Raw genomic sequence first — 19467 nt, forward strand, 5'->3', positions numbered from 1 at the left:
GCTCGATCCCGCAGTCAAGAACCTTTTGAAGGGTACGTCGTTTGACAATATTTGCCATGTTTGCATTAAGGAATGGAAGCCGAAGAAATGACTAACACATTTCCATGCAGACACTGATCTACTCCAAGCCCAGTCGAACCAATATCGACGCATGTCTGCGAATTTGTACCAAACTAAGACTCCCGGTGCCTACTACCATATCCATGGTTCTCTAGAGGCATCAACAACCTTGAAGATGATTGGCCTTGAGCCATTCAGACCAGATCTAATGACTCATGAACAAATTGTCGATACCATTGAAACAGCAGTAGGGCAATTCACAGTAGAACAACTCGAGATTTTAAACAAGGCAAATAAGCAAGCAGGTATCATGGCTCTGAAACACGAGGACTTTCTACGGTCATCACACGTAAGTGCGTGTTCTGTTCAACACCATGATAATTATATGCTCATAGATTCCCAAGGGGCAAGTGAATACAGGACGACCTCCTTGGACAGTTGAACAACTCGAGTCAACGACACCGCCGTCATCTCTCCCACAGAACAGTGACAAGAGGCCCCTTAGTGGAATTAAAGTGCTTGAACTGTGTCGCATCATCGCTGGGCCCACAATCACGCGTATTCTTGCTGAATACGGGGCCGATGTCCTCAAGATTACGAGTCCTCATCTCAGTGATGTACCATTCTTTCAAGTCGACGGCAATATGGGTAAACATGCTGCTGAACTTGACCTTAAATCCTCGGAGGGAAAATTGGTATTTGAGAAGTTACTTGAAGACGTAGATGTCGTAGTAGATGGGTATCGCCCTGGCACATTTGATAAGCTCGGTTACGGTCCGAGAGCATTGAGTGAAATGGCAGCAAAGAGGGGCAAGGGTATTGTCTATGTAAATGAGAACTGTTTTGGCTACGAAGGAGAGTGGGCTAGCAGGGCAGGGTGGCAACAAATAGCTGATTGCGTAAGTGATTTTGGGATTCTAATTACATATGGCTTGTCTCGTCTACTGACAACGTATTATGGATCAGGTATCCGGAGTTGCCTGGGCTCAGGGCCACTTCATGAACCTGTCTGAACCTGTGGTCCCTCCATTTCCTATATCCGACTATGGCACTGGATGTATGGGTGCCATTGCAGCTCTCACCGGCCTCTACCACCGTTCCACCAGAGGGGGCTCATGGCACGGCAAGACTTCACTGCTACAATATGATTTACTGCTATTTCAGGGTGGGCTATTGTCTGAGACTGTGCAAGAGAGGCTTCGGACTCTGGCTGGTGATGAATTCTTGAGCCTGAGACATAGCCATAGCGTCGATCAGATCAGTGGAACTGCATTGCGCAGCATGCAGAAACGGTACCCCGAATTCTTTGCCAGAAGTGACTTGTGGGAAAGATGGTACTCAGCCAAGTATAACGCCGACGTGACGGTTGTCAGTCCTGTGGTCAGCATTGAGGGAGTGCAGTCTGGGTTTCAAAGGGCGAGCAGACCGAACGGGAGTGATGCACCGACCTGGAACTTCGGTAATGAGGAAGACTTCCAAAGGTATTAGGTCGTTGAAAATAGGATATCCTAGAAATTGGAACATCTCTTGGACTTAGCATTCAATGACACACGAAGGAATTGGAATGCTAGCCTAAGACCGATAGAATGGTAGGTATTAAGTTGCTAGATGCTTGCAACTCAAGCTGTACGTCTTCCTAGGTAGATAGCTGGCGCATTGGAAAGCTATAGTGACAAATATGTGCTAATTGTCGTCCATATAACACTTGCGGGATCATGCGACCATTGGGAATGTGGTACATGTGGTACTCTAGCAGGGTACATCAAACTGTTCTCGTAGTCTGCTTCCTAAAAGAAGCACAACGGGTTCCAAAACCACCCCCTTCAACCAGTAAATATTACAATATATCAGTCTTGCAAATAGCCTTTACACGGCTTTCTTCACATATAACATGCATCGTCGAAATAGGAAACCGTTCTCGCTTCTCTCACTTGACCTCGACAAGTCGTCAAGATAGTACCTTTAGATGCCCAACGGCCAGGTCTAGACCTTTGGAGATCTGGTAGTGGAAAAGATTAGGTATTTAGTGATCGCGTTATCGTAAATCAGCGGCGAACATCACTTCAAACGCCGTCTCGGCCCCCTCTCCCCCAAGGTAACGGCAATCAGTCGCCAACACAGAATCCACATCAACACGAATAACGAAAACTACTCCACATAATTATCAGCCCGCAAAATCATTTAATATGAGAGATAACAAAGCCCAAGGCAACGAGCTCCACAGGAAAAAATCAGCACCTACTTCAAGCGAACAAATAAAAGCCTATATTGCTCATTGAAAAGTATTTGAAGTACCATAATACTCGTAGAAAGCCAACTTAATAGCCTCGCTTGCCTCGTGGTTTTTTTTTTTTTTTCCATAGAAGGAGGATTTACTTATTGCTGTCATTTCCCTCTAAAGTTGTGTGGATACTGGGAGTTTACAGTCAGTAGTATGTAACCTCTGCCTAGATGTACACCGCGGTCTTCTTGACCACTTAGCGCGCTCCTGCCCTTCAGTAGCTCCCTGTAAGGCTCGAGGCACTATGTAGTAGAACGCTCTAGGGCCCGTGGTGCGCTTTTTATACTAGCTTAAGCCAGCTTCTTATTCTTGGTTTGACGTGCATAATCTTGGCTTATTCCGCATAGTTTAGAGCCTTCCAGTGAATTGATTGAGTGCTACTTGTTCCATAACCACATCGCAGGGGTCAGATTGGACCATGGCCCTGTAGGGCGCTAAGAATGCTGCTCGGCACCCGCAACCGGTGAGGTGGAGCCGTAATCACTCCTAACTTCCTCTGGCAGTCCGAAGCTAAGGTAGGAATCTTATTTCATTTCCCTTATTGCAACACATCTACGAATTGGTAAGGCCATAATTCATGACAGTGAAGTCATACAGAACGTATGTTTGCCCAAAGGGCCACGTTACTGGCACTGGCATGGGTCCCTCGGGCCGAATGGTGCGATCCTACATTGTGCCGCTGGAGAGTAGTACTGGAAGTCAATAAAGAGTCATACGGCGCTCCCTTTAGAGGCAATTGACCGTACCGTAACGTGACCTTCTCACCCTTCCTAGGAAGTTGATCCAAATAGCTACTAGTATGTAGTTACAAACTACGTAGATAAGCTTACAGTCAGTCTCTCTCTTTTCTTTGAGAGTCCCAAGAAAAATGTAGTAGGTTTTAGTTGAATTGAGTCTAGATCGATGGTCTTCCTTTGATTTCTTGAGAACAGACTCATGATGGGATGCAAAAGTGCGAGTGTCCTTGGACTCCTTACTGGGCTTGCACGCTTATTAGTCGCTGCACCAACGCTAGAACACATCTCCGCTCGTGCCTCGGTAACCATTCTTGACCACGCTGTTGCTCATGCTAATGCGAGAACCTATGGCCGGGCCGTTGCGGTTAGCAACAACTTAGAAAACAGAGCCAGCGATCCGCTTGTGGCCAGCAACGGCACTATTCAAGGGCCTCAAGCCTTGGCGAATGGCAGTGTTTGCTCTGTGCGCTGCGACCCCTTGGATCCGTCCCAAGCTACGTCAGAAACGTTCCCCGTCAGCGATGTCAATCCCAACAGTAGGATCGTTCGCCTGCATATCTCGGACACCGATGCCATGGGGTGGGCGAGTATCGACAATGGAGCAACCGGTGATGGAGTTTGGATAGACCGCAGTTGGGATGGCGGAGTGACCTGGGATGAGCTCCTTGGCAAGGTCACCATCCCTATGGGATGGACGGGCACCAGAACTCAGATGTACAACCTGGCTGATCCTGACTATCATCGACGGGGTATGCTCCGAGCCTGTGGCGACGCTAACGGCATTGCTTGCACTGGCTGGGTGCACATGCAGGCCTGTGATCTAAGCGGAGCTGTGAGTAGCCCACTGTCCCTTCGAATGCTTGATATGTGGCTTAGTCTACTGACTACATCTCGCTCATAGTGTGATGGCGCCTCTGCCTCCACGGCGCAAGGCGACTATCAGCCTGTTAGTGGTAACACCCTTGCTGGCCGCACTATTCAATGTAAGGAACCCTGGCACTTGCTATGTAGTTGTAAGGTGTAAGCTTCGCAGTCCAAATAAGACGGTCAGCTAAAAGGGCATTTGTGTTTTGCAGTCCTTCTTAATGAAAAGAAAACTAACGCGGCATCCCAAAGTGCACATGGACAACCGTGGCCTCGCTTGGGGCTCTATTTCCGGTGGTGCGGCGGGCGATGAGATCTGGCTGGACCGCTCCTGGGACGAGGGAAACACGTGGACTAACGGAGGCTCCTCACTCGGTCGAGTGAGTGTCCCGAGTGGCAACATGGGCACGATTACTGTCATGTTCTCAACTCGCGACGTTCTGGCTTTGCTGTATGGCGGCGCGGTCCGCGCTTGTGGCCGCGCGGTAACGGGTAACGACGGCGCCTGTACGGCGTTCGCCCGACCTAGCAGCAACCATCCCGCAGCTGGAGCCAACGCGCTCATGTGGGCTTATCAGCCCGACACGGCGTGGTGGCTGTCGTCTTGGTGGAATTCGGCTGCAACCATTACAACACTGATGGACTACATGATCAAGTCAGGCGACCGGCAGTATTTGTGGGCTGTGGACCGCTCCTTCACTGTCAACAAGGCCTCGTTCGCCGCCGGGGTCAAGAGCACTGACACGATTGAGGGCGATTTTATCAGCCGTGCCAACGATGATGCTCTTTGGTGGGCCGTTGCATGGTCGACGGCGTACCAACTCACCAGCGACTCCAAATACTTAAACGAGGCAACTCTTATCTCTGATAGACTAAACCAGTATTACGACACGTCCACTTGTGGTGGCGGTATGTGGTGGTCTCGTGAGAAGACGTACAAGAATGCCGTGACCATTGGTCTGTGGATCAAGCTCAATGCGAAGCTACACAACCAGATATCCGGAGACACAACGTACCTCAACCGCGGTGTAACAGCTTGGAACTGGTTCAAGAATAGCGGTCTGATCAACTCTGCTGGCCTCGTTAATGACGGCCTGACAAACTCGTGCGCCAACAACGACGACGTAGTCTGGACTTACAACCAAGGTCTCGCCATCGGTGGCAGTCTCGAGGTCTATCGAGCCACCAACGACGCCAGTGCCCTGGCGCTGGCCCAACGACTGGGCGATGCCGCCATTAGTAGTTCAGTACTGACAAAGAGCGGTGTTTTGACTGAGTCCTGCGAGACAGGTTCCTGTGATGACAACGCCAAGCAGTTCAAGGGGATATTCATGCGCTATATGCAAGACCTTGCTGACACCACTGGAAATTCCACTTACAAGAACTACATTACGACACAGGCTAACTCTATCTGGAACAATGATCGCAACACCCTCAATACTTTCGGTGTCCACTGGACCGGCGCTGACTCCTCGGCTACTCCAAACGTCCGCGATTGGCGCACCCAAGCCTCGGCTCTCGGAGCTCTAGTAGCTGCTGCGTGAGGTCTAGAGGAGGGCTGAAGATTTTGTTTTCCCCTAAACTTGGCTGCCCTTTTTCACACACATACATAGAAGCCACTAGTTCATTATGGATTAATATAACTCAAATGGCAATAACAAGCTACTGGGAAGAACATGTCTCCTAGTTTGTCATCATCAGTAGATTCGTGCATGAAATAGCCCAAGTGTTCCGAAATGGTACTTTTTCATTACCAAATTATACAGACCATGTCATAGATTTTCTTCAGTACTGATGTCCGTGTATAGACAGGTCCACGGTTGTCAATCGACCGCTGTTTCTAAAACAAAGTATTGAATAGACCTTCTGAGCAAAAGGTGGACGAAATCAATTTTCAAAATTATGATACCGAGTCTTAGATATGTTGCGAATTTCATATCCCCGGAAGTCGATTCATTGCTATGTGTGCACTAGGCGTGATTTGGCGATCATGGCGCTACGAGGTCGCTAGTACACAGGTCAAATGAGTTATACTGGCCAGTGGTGACATGGGTGGGATTTCCTCTAACCTGATACGAGAGCCAATGTGGCAAGCTGAGAAGAACTCTTTGGTGAACAAGCTTTTCATGGAATTTGCTGAAATATTAAATGGGAATGCCGGGGTTGCGTAGGCTAATATAACGGTTAAGCTCGTGCCGCAACAGCTGGATTGCTTACAAAAGCAAGAATGCATCTGGACTTTAGGCAACGAAACAGTCTTAACTGATCCTTGATGTGAAATTTGATTGGTCCTTGGTTATTCATGCCCCCCTTTTCTTTTTCTTTTATTTGATTCATAATTTCCAATTGCAACGAATATTGATGCAAAAAACGTATGGTCCTCAGCACTGGAAAGAGTATGTCGATTCGGAGAGCCAAACGATGGACACAAATGTGTGTTTTGTTAATGTGCTTAACCCTGTCGCTGTACTTCGGGGCAGGGGATTATCTGGAGCTTCCTCGAATAGCCATCTCCAGGCCGTTTGGTCAACACGCTATCAAAACTTTGCACATGGATGAACACGAATGCAGGGCTACATTTCCTGGATTGTTCAAGAGCATTGACGACACTGTGTCTCTGGGCCCATTCCCATTGAAACAGGCAAGGGCTTCGGGATTATTTCAAGCTAGGATTAAGGACGGACAAGTGCGTGCAGATTGACATGTAGAATTATGTACTATGGTCTAAAACTAACACTTCAGTTGTCAGCTTTCCATCATCAATTGGGATGACAGGGATTCTCTGCCCACGAATCTAAGACAGGTCTGCTTCTGACAGGTTCGGACCAAGTACGTAATGATACCTAGGGCTGACACAGGCATGACAGGCTCGCACAGCGGCACTCCACCAGATTCACCGTGCAATCTTGACATCTCCGAGCCAGCTACCCGATACTGTATTCGCAGTAAATATCGAAGACCAGCCAACGGGGACAGCCTGGTCTTACTCCCGTCCGGCGTATGCCGCGCCATCTTCTGGAAATCCACCCATCGTCCGGGCTTTCCTTATGCCGCACTTTGCCTTTTGGGCGTGGCCTCTGCCATTTGTCGGCTCATTTTATCGCGTAGCAGATGCCATCCAAGCCATAGAAACGTCTTTGCCATTCAGCCAAAAGAGTTCACGACCAGTGTGGAGGGGAACGAAGGATTACAACAGTGTATACAACCCGACGCTGCGGGTTAACCTCATAAATAGTACGAAAGATGCAGCGTGGGCAGATGTTGAGGAGCTCCATTGGATTCAAGTCGATACGGGGTCGGGCAGTCAAACGGTTGCGACGAACTCCTTAAATATTGAAGACTTTTGTAAGTACAAGTACGTTTTGCACACGGAGGGGATTACGTACAGCGGCCGCTTCCAATTTCTGCAACTGTGCAAGAGCATCATTCTTACTCCGCCCATCGTATGGATGCAACACACCACACATTTAATTCAGCCGCTGTTCTCGTCTGATTTGCCCTTGCTTGATCCAACTTTTAGAAGCAAGGAGACATGGGAGCCAGCCGAGGGTGAGAGAATGGCGTGGCCCCAGCATTACCGTCCCGAAGATGCCAATATTGTGTTTGTAAGACCAGACTGGTCCGATCTAGAGGAAAGCATCAAATGGCTAGAAGATCATGGGGATATTGCTGAAGGCATTGCTAGCAGGCAAAGGAAGCTCTTCGCAGACAGAGGGTATCTAAGTCCGGCGGCTGAAACATGCTATTGGAGAGAATTGATCCGGGGTTGGAGCCGCGCTGTTCAAACGACAAGTCAGGATTGGGAAGAAAGGCAAGGAGTAAGTTGGGAGGCGTTTTCCATGATATAGCTAAGCTTGCTCATGTCCCAACCTTGATAAGTCGTCAACTCATTCCACTCTAAGTTACACCAGCTCCCTATATTCTCTCCTTACAGAAATTCCCTCCTAAACCATGGAGTTGATAATAATCCAGATCATAAGATCTTTTTTAATATACATAACGGAAATTTGCATTCTCTCGATCGGTCAGGTCGTCAAATGCGTTGGCCAGGGTAGGGTCGAACGGTGCAATCGCATCTTTCTTCCTGTTTTGACGGCGCAAATGCCAGCGCAGAGCGATGATGACAAAAACCAGTAAGCTATAGCACCCTAGATGTGTTGAAAAAGCGATGAAGTAGTGAGGCGCATCCCAAGACAGGAAGACCTGGGGACCTGTTCTGGATTAGCATGGAGCTTCATCTGGAAATGCTACTGATGCCCACCTATTGAAGCAGCCGTGGCCCATGCGACAAAATTTGCAGCGATGACAACGGCCTTCTTGGTCTGTCCAGCGACGTTGCGGCTGATCATTGATAATGCAGTCGTCTGGGCAGACCAGAACGAGAAAATGATATAGTAGCTTATAAGAAGACCTATGCGGGTGGCCTGGTTCTTATTCTCAACCGTCATGATGACGATGGTACCGGCAAAAGACCTAGCAGAACACAAATAGTTAGTGAGGCTGTGAGCAAAGGATGGATTGATAAGATAGCGTACGGTATTAGGAAAAGACCCATGATTAGTAGATTCTGGCCTGTCTTTCTTATAAGAAAGAGGGTAGAAAACAGAATAATAATAATGTAACAACCGAGGACCATAGCGAGCAACTGTGTTTGCAACACCGTAAACTTGAAACCCTGGATAATGATGGCCTTGAAGGCTCCAAGACCGCTCGTTGGTAATGTAGTACATATCGAGATGAGGCAATAACCCCAGGTCTGCGGATCACACAGCGCCTCAACCGCCTGTTCTTTCCTGAACTCTCTGTTTTGTAAGCTGGTCTGATTCTCACGGACCCGTTCTACCATGAGACGTTTATCCGCCTCAGAGAAGCACTTGGCCCGCATAGGAGAGTCCGGCATCCAGAAAAAGATGAAAAGACCCCAGAGGATAGTGAAGCCGCCATATGTTACGAATAGTGCTTGCCATGAACGTAAAGGTCCGGACTTGATCAAGGCAAAACAATACGCCAACAAACCTCCTACAATCTGTTGACCGCCGTTCATCGCATACCTGCCGGGGGGAATTAGCAAGTGGAAGGGCAACATAACAGCTCAGCACGTACCAAAAAGTCACCGCCTGGGCTTGCTCATGCCGCTTGTACCACATTGCGCTAGTAGATATAGTCAGTCATAGGAAAAGCCGATAGTCCGTTTCTGAAAACAAATCACTTACCTTAGAACAACAAATGTGGGTTGACAGCAGGTCTCAAACATGCCAAGTAGGGTCCTTACTACGACGAGACCAGCGAAGTTATGGCAAGCAGCATGACACATCAGCACTATGCCCCAGCATATAATGTTGAATGACAGATACTTGGCGATTGGTACTCGCTGGATGATGAGATTGGTTGGGTATTCACAGATGAGAACAGCAATGTAAATGCAGGTCGTCAGCCATGGGAACTGGATAGTGAATTTGGTCAGCTTACAAATTTGACTCTTCGGGGTACCCAACTGCGTGACGACACCTACCTGTTGCCCAATCAATCCGTTGTCCTTATTGAAGTTCATTATTGCCACGAACGAGATTGTTCCTTTATCAAGCGCTTGCATGAAGTACGTAACTACCATGATGACGAGAATGCGTTTGTCGATCATCTTTTTCAAACGCCTATCGGTTGCCTCATCAATATCAATTCGCTCAGCTCCAGCGTATTCAGCGACCTCCCGGTCCATGCGGGAATGGGCGTTCTTGTCCTCTATATCGGCGACTGTGTCCATCGTCTCCAAGTGCGCGACATCCTGGCTGATGCGATCCCGATGCTGGGGGTCCTGACCACCCATAGCAGCAAAGAAAGGATGTCCCAACAGAAATGGCAACAAAGACAACTAAGCTTGGAGTGAATAGTCAAACTAAATTTCAATCTTGAAAATGAGGAAGAACTGTGGGAGCATATGCTACTGATTCGAATGCTGAGTGTAGATGCTGGTGTGTTCGGAACCAACAAGGCGTAGAGGTAGGTCCTGTTTATATCAGGACAAGGTGGCCTCCCCACAATTGATTCCAAGTTATGCGATTGGAGATACTACCTAATCCCCTGGGCCACCAGCTGTTCCCCCACGGGGTGATTTGAGTGAAAGTCTCGACCCGCCCTAGCTGTGTGGAGAATTGGCCAAAGGATTCCAGCCCAAAGTGGCCCATTAGAACTTCTCGGCACGATTTATACCGGCTGGCATGTCTGATCTTCTAAGAGTCTTGGTGGATGATCATGGGTACTCTTCCTTGGAGATTAATGCTAGTCACATGTAGCATAGTGAAAGTTACTTCGACTGAGCCCAACCCGGAGCCAAGGTAAGCAGGGTCAGATCTTCACTTACTCGGCGTTATCCTTCAAAGCAACTTGGAAATATCGTCTAAGAAGCTTAAGGGTCACCATGGGTGAGACGGGGTGGCATCTCCAACTCCTTAGAGAGAAGACTATGGTACGAAGATCTAGCGAGTGTTCGTAATGCTGCACTTCATAGGTAAGAAGGACCAATATTCAAGGGATCACGGTGATTGGTTGAGAGCCTAGCTTTTATGACTAGCAAGTGGGGATGCGGGGGACGGACTTGTTTCGCTTACTACGTACGCAGTAGTACAACAAAGCTGATGGCGCCAAGGACTCCCGAGTCAGTTTAGCGGGCGAATAACCAATCATGAAGCCAAAAAATAATAGCATATGTCCCGAGGTCAGCCTCAGAACTTTCGGCTCGGGCGAGTGCTCGGGAAGTGTGTCCGAGGCTGCACTGAGGTCCACGTTATAGCGAAAACAGACGTATGATACTCAGTATGCGAATGCATTATCCTGACAATCTCCTTCGGTTCAAAGATTGCCGAGTAAGATGAGGTATGTGCGATCATTCTTTACTATCTTTCATCTCCACTCTTTCCGTAATGAGTATTAACTTCGAATTTGATTCTCGCAATGTATTGGCATATTACCTATCCACTCGTTTCTTTATTTTCAGAATATTTTAATTGAACAACACTCAAAGATGAAAATATCAAGAACAAATAAAATGTCATTCGAAGGCCATGGTGTTACTCGAGAGCGAGTACACGAGGCCATTGGCTTACTGATCAATAGGCTCGTAAGCCTGACAGATTCCAACGACAAGTACCTTGTACCACTTCCTGATGGTCGAGTTATCGACACTAAGGGCTGGAATGGGTGGGATTGGACACATGGAGTCGGCCTCTACGGCATATGGAAACAATATGAGATGACCGGTCAGCCAGAATTGCTCAAGATCATCGAGGATTCGTTCGCAGCTCGATTTGCCGAAGGGGGAGCTACTAAAAATATCAACACTATGGGCGTATTTCTAACGCTTGCATATGTCTATGAAAAGACGGAGAACCCTGTTTATCTACCATGGTTGGAAAGCTGGGGTGATTGGGCTATGCATGACTTACCCCGTACCCAATTCGGCGGGATGCAACATATTACATACGTGAAAACCAACGACGACCAGCTTTGGGATGACACTCTAATGATGACAGCGCTACCTCTTGCCAAAATTGGGAAGGTTCTCAATCGACCGGAATATATCGAGGAAGCTCTACGGCAGATGTGCATTCTAATCCAATATCTATTCGATAGCCGCACAGGTCTTTTCTTTCACGGCTGGAAATTTGATCACTCAGCGCCGGGTAACGTGGGGCACAATTTTGCTGAAGCACGGTGGGCAAGAGGCAATAGCTGGATTACCATTGTAATTCCGGAAATGTTGGAGTTGCTCGATGATGTCTCATTCGCATCTACACCTGCAATGGCTGCGTTGCGCTCACATTTCATCAATACCTTGAGTGCGCAATGCCGTGCCTTGATACACCTCCAAGAACCAGAATCAGGACTGTGGCGGACTTTACTCGACCAGTCAACTTTGGAAGGGTCATATCCCGAGGCATCAGCGACCGCAGGATTCGCGTACGGTATATTGAAAGCAAGGAGAAAGCGATATCTCTCAGCAGAGATAGGAGATTCTGATGTCTCGCGGACTTATGATGACATTGCTCTTGCAGCCATCAAGGGGGTCCTTGATAATGTGTCTCCGGATGGAGAGCTTCTCCAAACTAGCTTTGGGACTGGTATGGGGGATACACTGCAATTTTATAAAGACATCGTGAAAACTGCTATGCCATATGGACAGGCGATGGCAATCATGGCACTCGTAGAGTTTTCCCGTACATTTTATTAGACTGGTGTGAATAGTGCTACAATGGACGGCATTCAACAATAGTCACTACTGTCCCTGACAAGCGCAAATGACTTAATCCGCACGCAAATGACTTAATCCGCAGGATCGGTTGCTTTACAAACAGTGAAACCCCTTTTCAAACACTCAGATCAGATCCAGATTATGCGTCAAGCCACTTCAATTTTTCAATTGAAGGTGTGCTGGACATCTCGCAGACGTGATACCTCAGGCATGTTCCGCCACCAATGCTGCGCCAGAGGCCTGCCGCAACTGCCCCACATCAGCTACAGAAGACAAAAACCACGATACAATACCACAAAAAGAGGGCAAGTCACGTCTAGAAGCTAAGTAAATATGTGATGTATAGGGATCTATCTACTTTATTTTCTCCAGAAAGCAATATATCTATAGAATATAGAGTGAACGGCCTTCTAGAGAGCAAGAGGGAGACAGTTTGACCCTGTGCAAAGCCTTCCTTCATAGGCTACGGTTCTCCCTTAGGTCGGTAGAAACTTAGCCGAAATAACCCCGCGCCCTAAGCAAGTAATAATCATGGCCTCCCCTCCTCGCAAAAACAGGCCGATAGATCGTCCATTGTCCGAAACTGCTCTCTTAATGCAACTAAGTTATTGTCCGCATAGGTCATATTACGCATATGGGCTTCGACACCACTGACGATCACCATGACGCAACTTCCGAGGGCGAAGAGCCCCTGACGGCGTGCGATAGCTGCCGAAAACGGAAATTGAAATGCACTCGGCAGCGGCCCTCTTGTGCCAATTATAATCGGCTAGGTCAGCATTCTACTGTCTGCGCAAACATCTTCGGGATATTGACATGGAGACAATGGGCAACAGGAACTCATTGTGTTTATGAATACAAGAAGAGTCGGCCTGGACTCAAGAGCGGAGCAGTTGAAAGTCTCAATAGACGTCTTGGTTGGTTGATTGATTTAGATCTATGGGTTCTCTGGCTAAAATATTTCATCCTTCCAGAAATAGTTGAAAGGGCACTCTTTGTGGGTAGCCACGATATTGGGCAAGGCACGTCAGCTTCGGAGTCGGCCGCTGCACTCAGTCGCCCGGGACATGGTGGACTGCTTGATGCTCTTGCTATTCTATCTGATGAGCTCAATACCCTGAACTCGAATATCAGAATAAGCCTCCCATTCCAGCCTGGAGCAGACCGAAAGCGCAAACGAAAAGAAGAGACTCGGGAGCATTACGGGTCGGCATCACCCAAAATATGTCAAATTCCTTCCGGGAGCGTTGATGATCACAGGGCTTGTCCCATTATTACAGACCACGTTGATGGACTACTTCACGCATACTTCTCACATATACAACCTTGGATCCCCATGATCCATGAGGCTACTTTTCGAAAACGCCTACAGACGGCAGAGGGACGGCGGTCACAGGCTGTGGTGTTACAAGCTATAAACGTGGCGGCGTTGAAATTTGTAAAGACATCGACAAACGAGTCGCTCCCAAGAGTTTATGTTGATGCAGAAACAAAAAACTCCAGACGGCTTGTAATTGTGTATGCTATGGATTGTTTATCTGTTGAAAATTTGCAGGCACTTATTATAATTGCCTTTACAGATGTAAGTGTCTACATCATGATGCCTGGGCCTAAACTGACCGCCGATTTCAAGTTATGCAATGGAAAATCTGAAAGCGCTTGGCCAATCATTGCGTCACTCACAAGAGCAGTAGAATACCTGCAGCTGTCTGTCGAGCCAGGCGATCGCCATGAACGTATAGCTTTCCTGCAGCCAGTGTCGACACTTTCTACATCCTTAGAGTGGGTAGTAGAAGAAGAGAGAAGAAGAGTTTTTTGGAATGTGTTCATTCTCGATAGGTTCTGTTCCGTATTGACTGGGTACGTCTTGAATCAATGCCCTTGGTCGTTACTGACTATTCCAAGTTGGAATACAAGCTTAACTGCAGCTGATGCTTCCCGTCGACTTCCAGTTTGTGGTGGAAATTGGCGCAATGTACAGCCAGCAAGCACTGCTTACTTCGGGATATGGGATCTGTCGTCCGCAAAGATAGGCAAGTCGATATCTTGTCTACCATCCCATTATCCTGTTCCTCCAAATCACGCTGCTTCGAACCTTGAGGATCCATCCGCAGCTAGGCCCCATGGCCCGACGCGACCTCGGCTTCCTTCGCCAATTAGTTTGTCGAACGTTGGAGGTTTTGCATATTATGTCGAATCGGTCGAATCACTCAGCCGCGTGACCGGTCATTTTCTACATCAGCGTGTTGACTTAACAGACCGAAAACAATTATCCGACTGGCTAACACGATTTAAAGAATTGGACCTACGGTTGATCCTGTGAGTGCTCAGTTCAACTCTCTGAATTGACCCGAACGCGTCTGACTGTGTAGTAAAGCTGGAAAATGTATATTCCCAGGCATTGGAAGGATTCAGGCGTGTCTCGTGACACCGTGCCCGGTGTGATGGACCCGAACCTGACTGTGGCGAATGCGTCGCATAATGTATCTATGATACTACTACATCACCAAATTGCTTACCCTAGCCCGAACCTGTTCGGGATCCAGATTCCAAGTTTCCATAGTGCGGAAACTGTCCAAAGTGCTGCTACAGAGAATGCTACCATTATTGGGAAATTCCTGGCGGGCTGGCCGCGGGACAGACCTGTAAGGCCACAGCTGGGTTTCTGTGCATATGTGAGCGCTCGAGCACTTCTGGGTTCGTATACATGATCAACCACAGATCTGTTAACACAAAGGTTATAACTAACATATGCTTGTCCAGTGAATTGGCGCTATTATGATTCGGAATTGGACCCAAGGTTCTGGTCTCTTGTTCAAAGCCTTGAAGAAATGTCACGTCGTTGGAATGCGACCTCACTTGATGTGACTTCTGCTCAGCCCGATTCGATTTTTCTTCAATTTGCCATTCGACTACGAAATCTTTACGAGAAGTGCAATAAAGACGAGACTTATTGTATTACAATGACCGAGGTACCAGACTCTTGCCTGACCCGAGGGACGACACCATCGCACAATGCAATCGCGGAAAGGATCGCATACAACGAAGTTCCAACCATGAATTCATATATACAGTCTAGCAGCGAGAAAGGTTCATCAACTTCCAATCAAAATCAAATCTCCATCGAAACGGAGAAGAATACTAGTAGTCTAGACCTTGAGACTTTCGACCAAGTCCCCGGAGACAACTTAACCACGATGTCGCAAGTTCTCATGGACCCAGGCTTCATTGATATGGATCGAGTTATCAGCTTCAACGATATGGTATTGACTGATGATCTAGATGGTCTGTTAGACGAGAACACTGCGGAGTGGGCTTTATAAACGAGCTTTCCTTCGGCACAGACCTGGAGCTTGCCACAACACTTTGACTTTCACCAGTAAGAAGATGGCTGAATATATCGATCACATAGTCAAATAATCTATTGTTCTCTTTTCTTCTTCTTCAAGCTGTTTAAGAAATTTGCTATGATTATACTATATAATAAAAAAGACAAGGATAATGGCAAGAAGATGACTTAAAGGAATCGCATCGACCACACTATTCCGTATTCTGCATTGTGTCATTGGGCATTTGTTACCCTATATAAATCTATTTCCCTAAGAATCGAGATACATCATCTTCACAACTGAGACATTTAGATGCTATTTCAATTGCATTGTGACCGTTTCTGGGTTTGGAAAGTGTATCTTTCTGTCCTTTTCGGACGTTTACTATACGGACAGGTACCTATGTGCTAGGTATGAAACAACAGACTAGCTTAGCGTAAATTGTTCTTTTCAGCGGTCGTCGTCAATTGCCTATCACATGCGAGGATTACCGAGAGTCGCTATTCAAGGTTATCTTATCTACAGAAGCACCATCGTCGGATCATGGCATCCATGAGATCACTCTAGATAGACTTACTTATATGAGGCCTCTTCCTTTTTCTTTTACAACTCTCTCCACTCTGAGTTGAGCATTTCAAATTGGAAATCATAATATGTTTCCAGGAACATGATGGCTGAAGAATGGATGTCAGGCAAAGCTTGTACATCATTGATGGCTTTGCAGAGGGCGTCCTCAAGACCCTACCACGGCTGCGTCAAATGCGCCGTGGCATGAGGCACTGAAATCAGAGTTCGAGATCTCTTTGCAAGTCTGCCTCATTGCCTCTTAGCGGCCCCTGCATTGTCGCAAACCCTTAGCTATATCAGGCTGAGGGGTGGTCTGATTGTAACAAACTTCCAATGTTTGAGGCTGTGTTGCGGGGCGAAGTCAACGCTTTGGGGGGAGTGTTGGCACTATTGAGATAAGGGTGGTTGGTTCCCTCAACTCTGCCCCTCAACTCTGCATGTGAGGGTAATAGGCTAAAAACGCCACAGCGCTAATTGATGCCGCCGTCAGGTGCCTCTATATATTAGAACGAGGAAGCTCCCGAGCCGAAGTAGTAGTCTAAAGTGCTTGGCTTTCATAAGTGAATCATAAGTGATCCGATTTAATTGCGTTTGATCATTATAAGACTTGCCGCGTTGGACCTCGATCCCTTTATGTCTCTTCACCTGCCGCGTGTCTGCTAGTGACGACCACCCAGTAGCTATCATGTCGCAAGTACTCATGGCTGGGCGTTTTCAGCCAGTTGCATCATCGTTTATCGCATTCAACGAACACGACCCCCACACAAGCGACCAATGCATCTACTTGACTCTGAAAGGGGCAAGATGCCTGTGGAGCTGTCGAGAAAGGGACAATGCACGGGCGATCGAACTCTATGAAACCATCCAAAGCCTTCCAGCTGCGGCTGTCAGCATCGAGCTGGTGAAAGACTACATCTTATGCAATTGTTGCATGTCTGGCAGGGCTAGACACCGAGAGAAGATAGAAGACGCCGGGCTTTGGACGCCACTGGCGGAGAGGTGGCTCGATGAGATCCAAAGAGATGCGTTAAGCAAAATCAAACTGTTTGAGAAATCTTCCAAGCCTGTTGAAGAGGGCTCTGTCCTCTCAGGCGACGTGACGCGACCATCCACGCCAACTCCAAGTCGCAGCACAGTCATTTACTCCAGCCCTTCGGCAAGCTCGCCGGCATCCAACGTCAGTAGTATCAACACAACCCCTTCAACGTCAGTCACCACCCCGTCAGAATACCATAACGCCTCCCCAAAGCCAACCACGGCTGGCATTACACTTGCGTCTCAGTCTCTTGCAGACCAATCAATTTACAACCTAAGGCCTCGCGAATATACCGCATCGGCAGCTGCCAGGTCTCGGACCCCTCTGTCCGAGTTTCGTGCCCACATTGCAGAGCCCGGCCCCGACGACTCAGTGTCATCGAAAATCTGTGATGTACTAGAGGATCGAGACTTCGAGACTGGCTCGCTGTACATATTCGACCGGGATAGCTCTCCAGGTCACGTCAAGATCGGCTGGACTGCGAGATCGGTTCAGGGTCGTCTCGATGATTGGTCTCTGTGCGGCTACACGCCGAACTTGCTATTTAGCGTACTCTATGTTCCGTATGCCCAGCGCGCGGAAACTCTCACACATTATGAGCTCATGAAGGAGTGGCGCCGGGAGCGGCAGTGCAAGGCCTCACACTGCCGCAAGAGCCACCAAGAATGGTTCGAGGTCAGCAAGGAGAGAGCGATAGAAGTCGCGGGCGATTGGGCGAGATTTATGCGTATAGCGAAGCCTTACGAGTCCTCGGGACGCTTGAAAGCCCAGTGGGTCGACTTCGTTAAGAAAGCGATTGGAAAGGGGGAGCTTCTTACAGCTAAGATGTTGTTAGATTACTATGAGCACCCTGTGACTGAAGTTGCAACGCCTGTTAAGAAGCCCACAGACTCGGGAGATAGGGTGAAGGCTGAGGAGCTGGAAGAAGCCGTACAAATCAAGCAGGTCCCCCAAAGGAAGCTCATCAAGTCCGAGGAACCGCTTTCGTCCAAAGGTGAAGCGACGCCTGGATTAGAGCTACCGAGAACCCCTTCTCCTGAGCCCAAAGAGGAGTCTAAGAGCAGCCCGTTGTTTGAATTTGGGCCGCTTCCTAAGCTAGAGTTCTCATTTAGGAGTGAGGCGTTGCAGAAAGGAACATCACGTTTGGTAATTGAAAACACCCTCAAGAGCAAAGTGTTTTCCGAATTACGATCACCCTCAACAGAGCTGCCAGTCGAATGGAAGACCAAGGACTTTTCCTTCGAATTTCCCAGCTCACTACTTTCTCTATCAGTGGAAAAGCCATTCAATGAAGGCTTGCTCCCAAAGACTCCGGAATCCATCAAGACTAGCTCGTCCTCAAGAACAGTGTCATCGTCACCTGATGAGACATTAGTCGCACCTGACTCGTTACTGAACACTGTACAACAGTTCAGATTCGGATCGCTGGCCGACACCAAACTTGGGCAAAAGACACAAGATTTACCTAGCACAGGCTTTACTTTCGGATCTGAACCACTCTTCAAAATCGACCCATCCTGGAAGTCTCCATTGTCGTCTACGCCCCGTTCCACGTCTGGGGCAGGCTCGTTGTTCAATTTCAAGGAGACACTTACGAAGGCTCTCTCCGAGAAAGCGTCGGAAGATGAGAAGCTGCCAGCAGGGCAAGTATCACCGCCTCCCGGCCCGGCCCCTCGACATGTAGACTCACAGCATTCCCCTACTGCTAAGCTACTAGCGCCGAACTCCTGCATTAAGTCTGAGGAGGCATCTACGACAGATGAAGCGATCACGTCTGAGAGTGAAGCTTCGGACTCGCAGGAAGAGGAATCTGGGCGGAAGAGCGGGGTCGAAGTTGACCACGACAAAGTAGTCAATACATCTAAATCAGTAGATAAAGAAGGTGAATGGGAAGATGAAGAAACATTGGTCGAACCCATCGGACCGGAGTATTTGGAGAAGGCTGCGTTGCAGCTTGTCAGTGAGCTTGGCAATGAGATCGGTATCGAGAAAACCAAGGGCAGCCACAAAGCTATGGATAAACCAACGGTGTCGGTGAGCGAGGTGCTACCAGCCGTTCAAGTTGCTGCGCAAGCATGAGTGGCAACACTGTCTTTGTCATGATTTACGAACAAGCTTGCGATTTCCTAAGTTTCTATAGCGTTAGTAAGATACCTATAGAATGAGTTTTAACATGAAAAAAACCTCTACCAAACATATCGATATATATTTTAAAGAGAATTCTTATAGTATATTAATTTAAAGTAAGTTGATTATATTATGTCATATGCCTTTAGTATTTACTTTTTTACTTTAGCTAAACTCTTCTAGAAAATGCTATTTTATTTTGTGACAATTGAGCTAACTGA

General features: G+C 47.9%; 2 protein-coding genes across 2 annotated transcripts; one reads left to right on the forward strand and one right to left on the reverse strand.

Moving 5' to 3' along the window:
• Nucleotides 1-3829: 3829 nt before the first annotated feature.
• Nucleotides 3830-5486, forward strand: UCRPA7_8330 (putative glycosyl hydrolase protein; the record flags this gene model as incomplete). The annotated part of the gene is made up of 3 exons (XM_007920845.1): nt 3830-3910; nt 3980-4061; nt 4195-5486. 3 exons carry the CDS (start codon nt 3830-3832, stop codon nt 5484-5486), a joined length of 1455 nt encoding a protein of 484 aa, XP_007919036.1.
• Nucleotides 5487-8189: 2703 nt separating this feature from the next.
• Nucleotides 8190-10359, reverse strand: UCRPA7_8331 (putative allantoate permease protein; the record flags this gene model as incomplete). Its single annotated transcript, XM_007920846.1, has 4 exons — nt 8190-8415; nt 9046-9093; nt 9156-9728; nt 10301-10359. 4 exons carry the CDS (start codon nt 10357-10359, stop codon nt 8190-8192), a joined length of 906 nt encoding a protein of 301 aa, XP_007919037.1.
• Between the last annotated feature and the right edge of the window lie 9108 nt (nt 10360-19467).

The sequence above is a fragment of the Phaeoacremonium minimum genome (genome assembly GCF_000392275.1).
Source record: "Phaeoacremonium minimum UCRPA7 unplaced genomic scaffold PA7_03_scaffold_587, whole genome shotgun sequence".
In the NCBI taxonomy this organism is placed as follows: Eukaryota; Fungi; Ascomycota; class Sordariomycetes; order Togniniales; family Togniniaceae; genus Phaeoacremonium; species Phaeoacremonium minimum.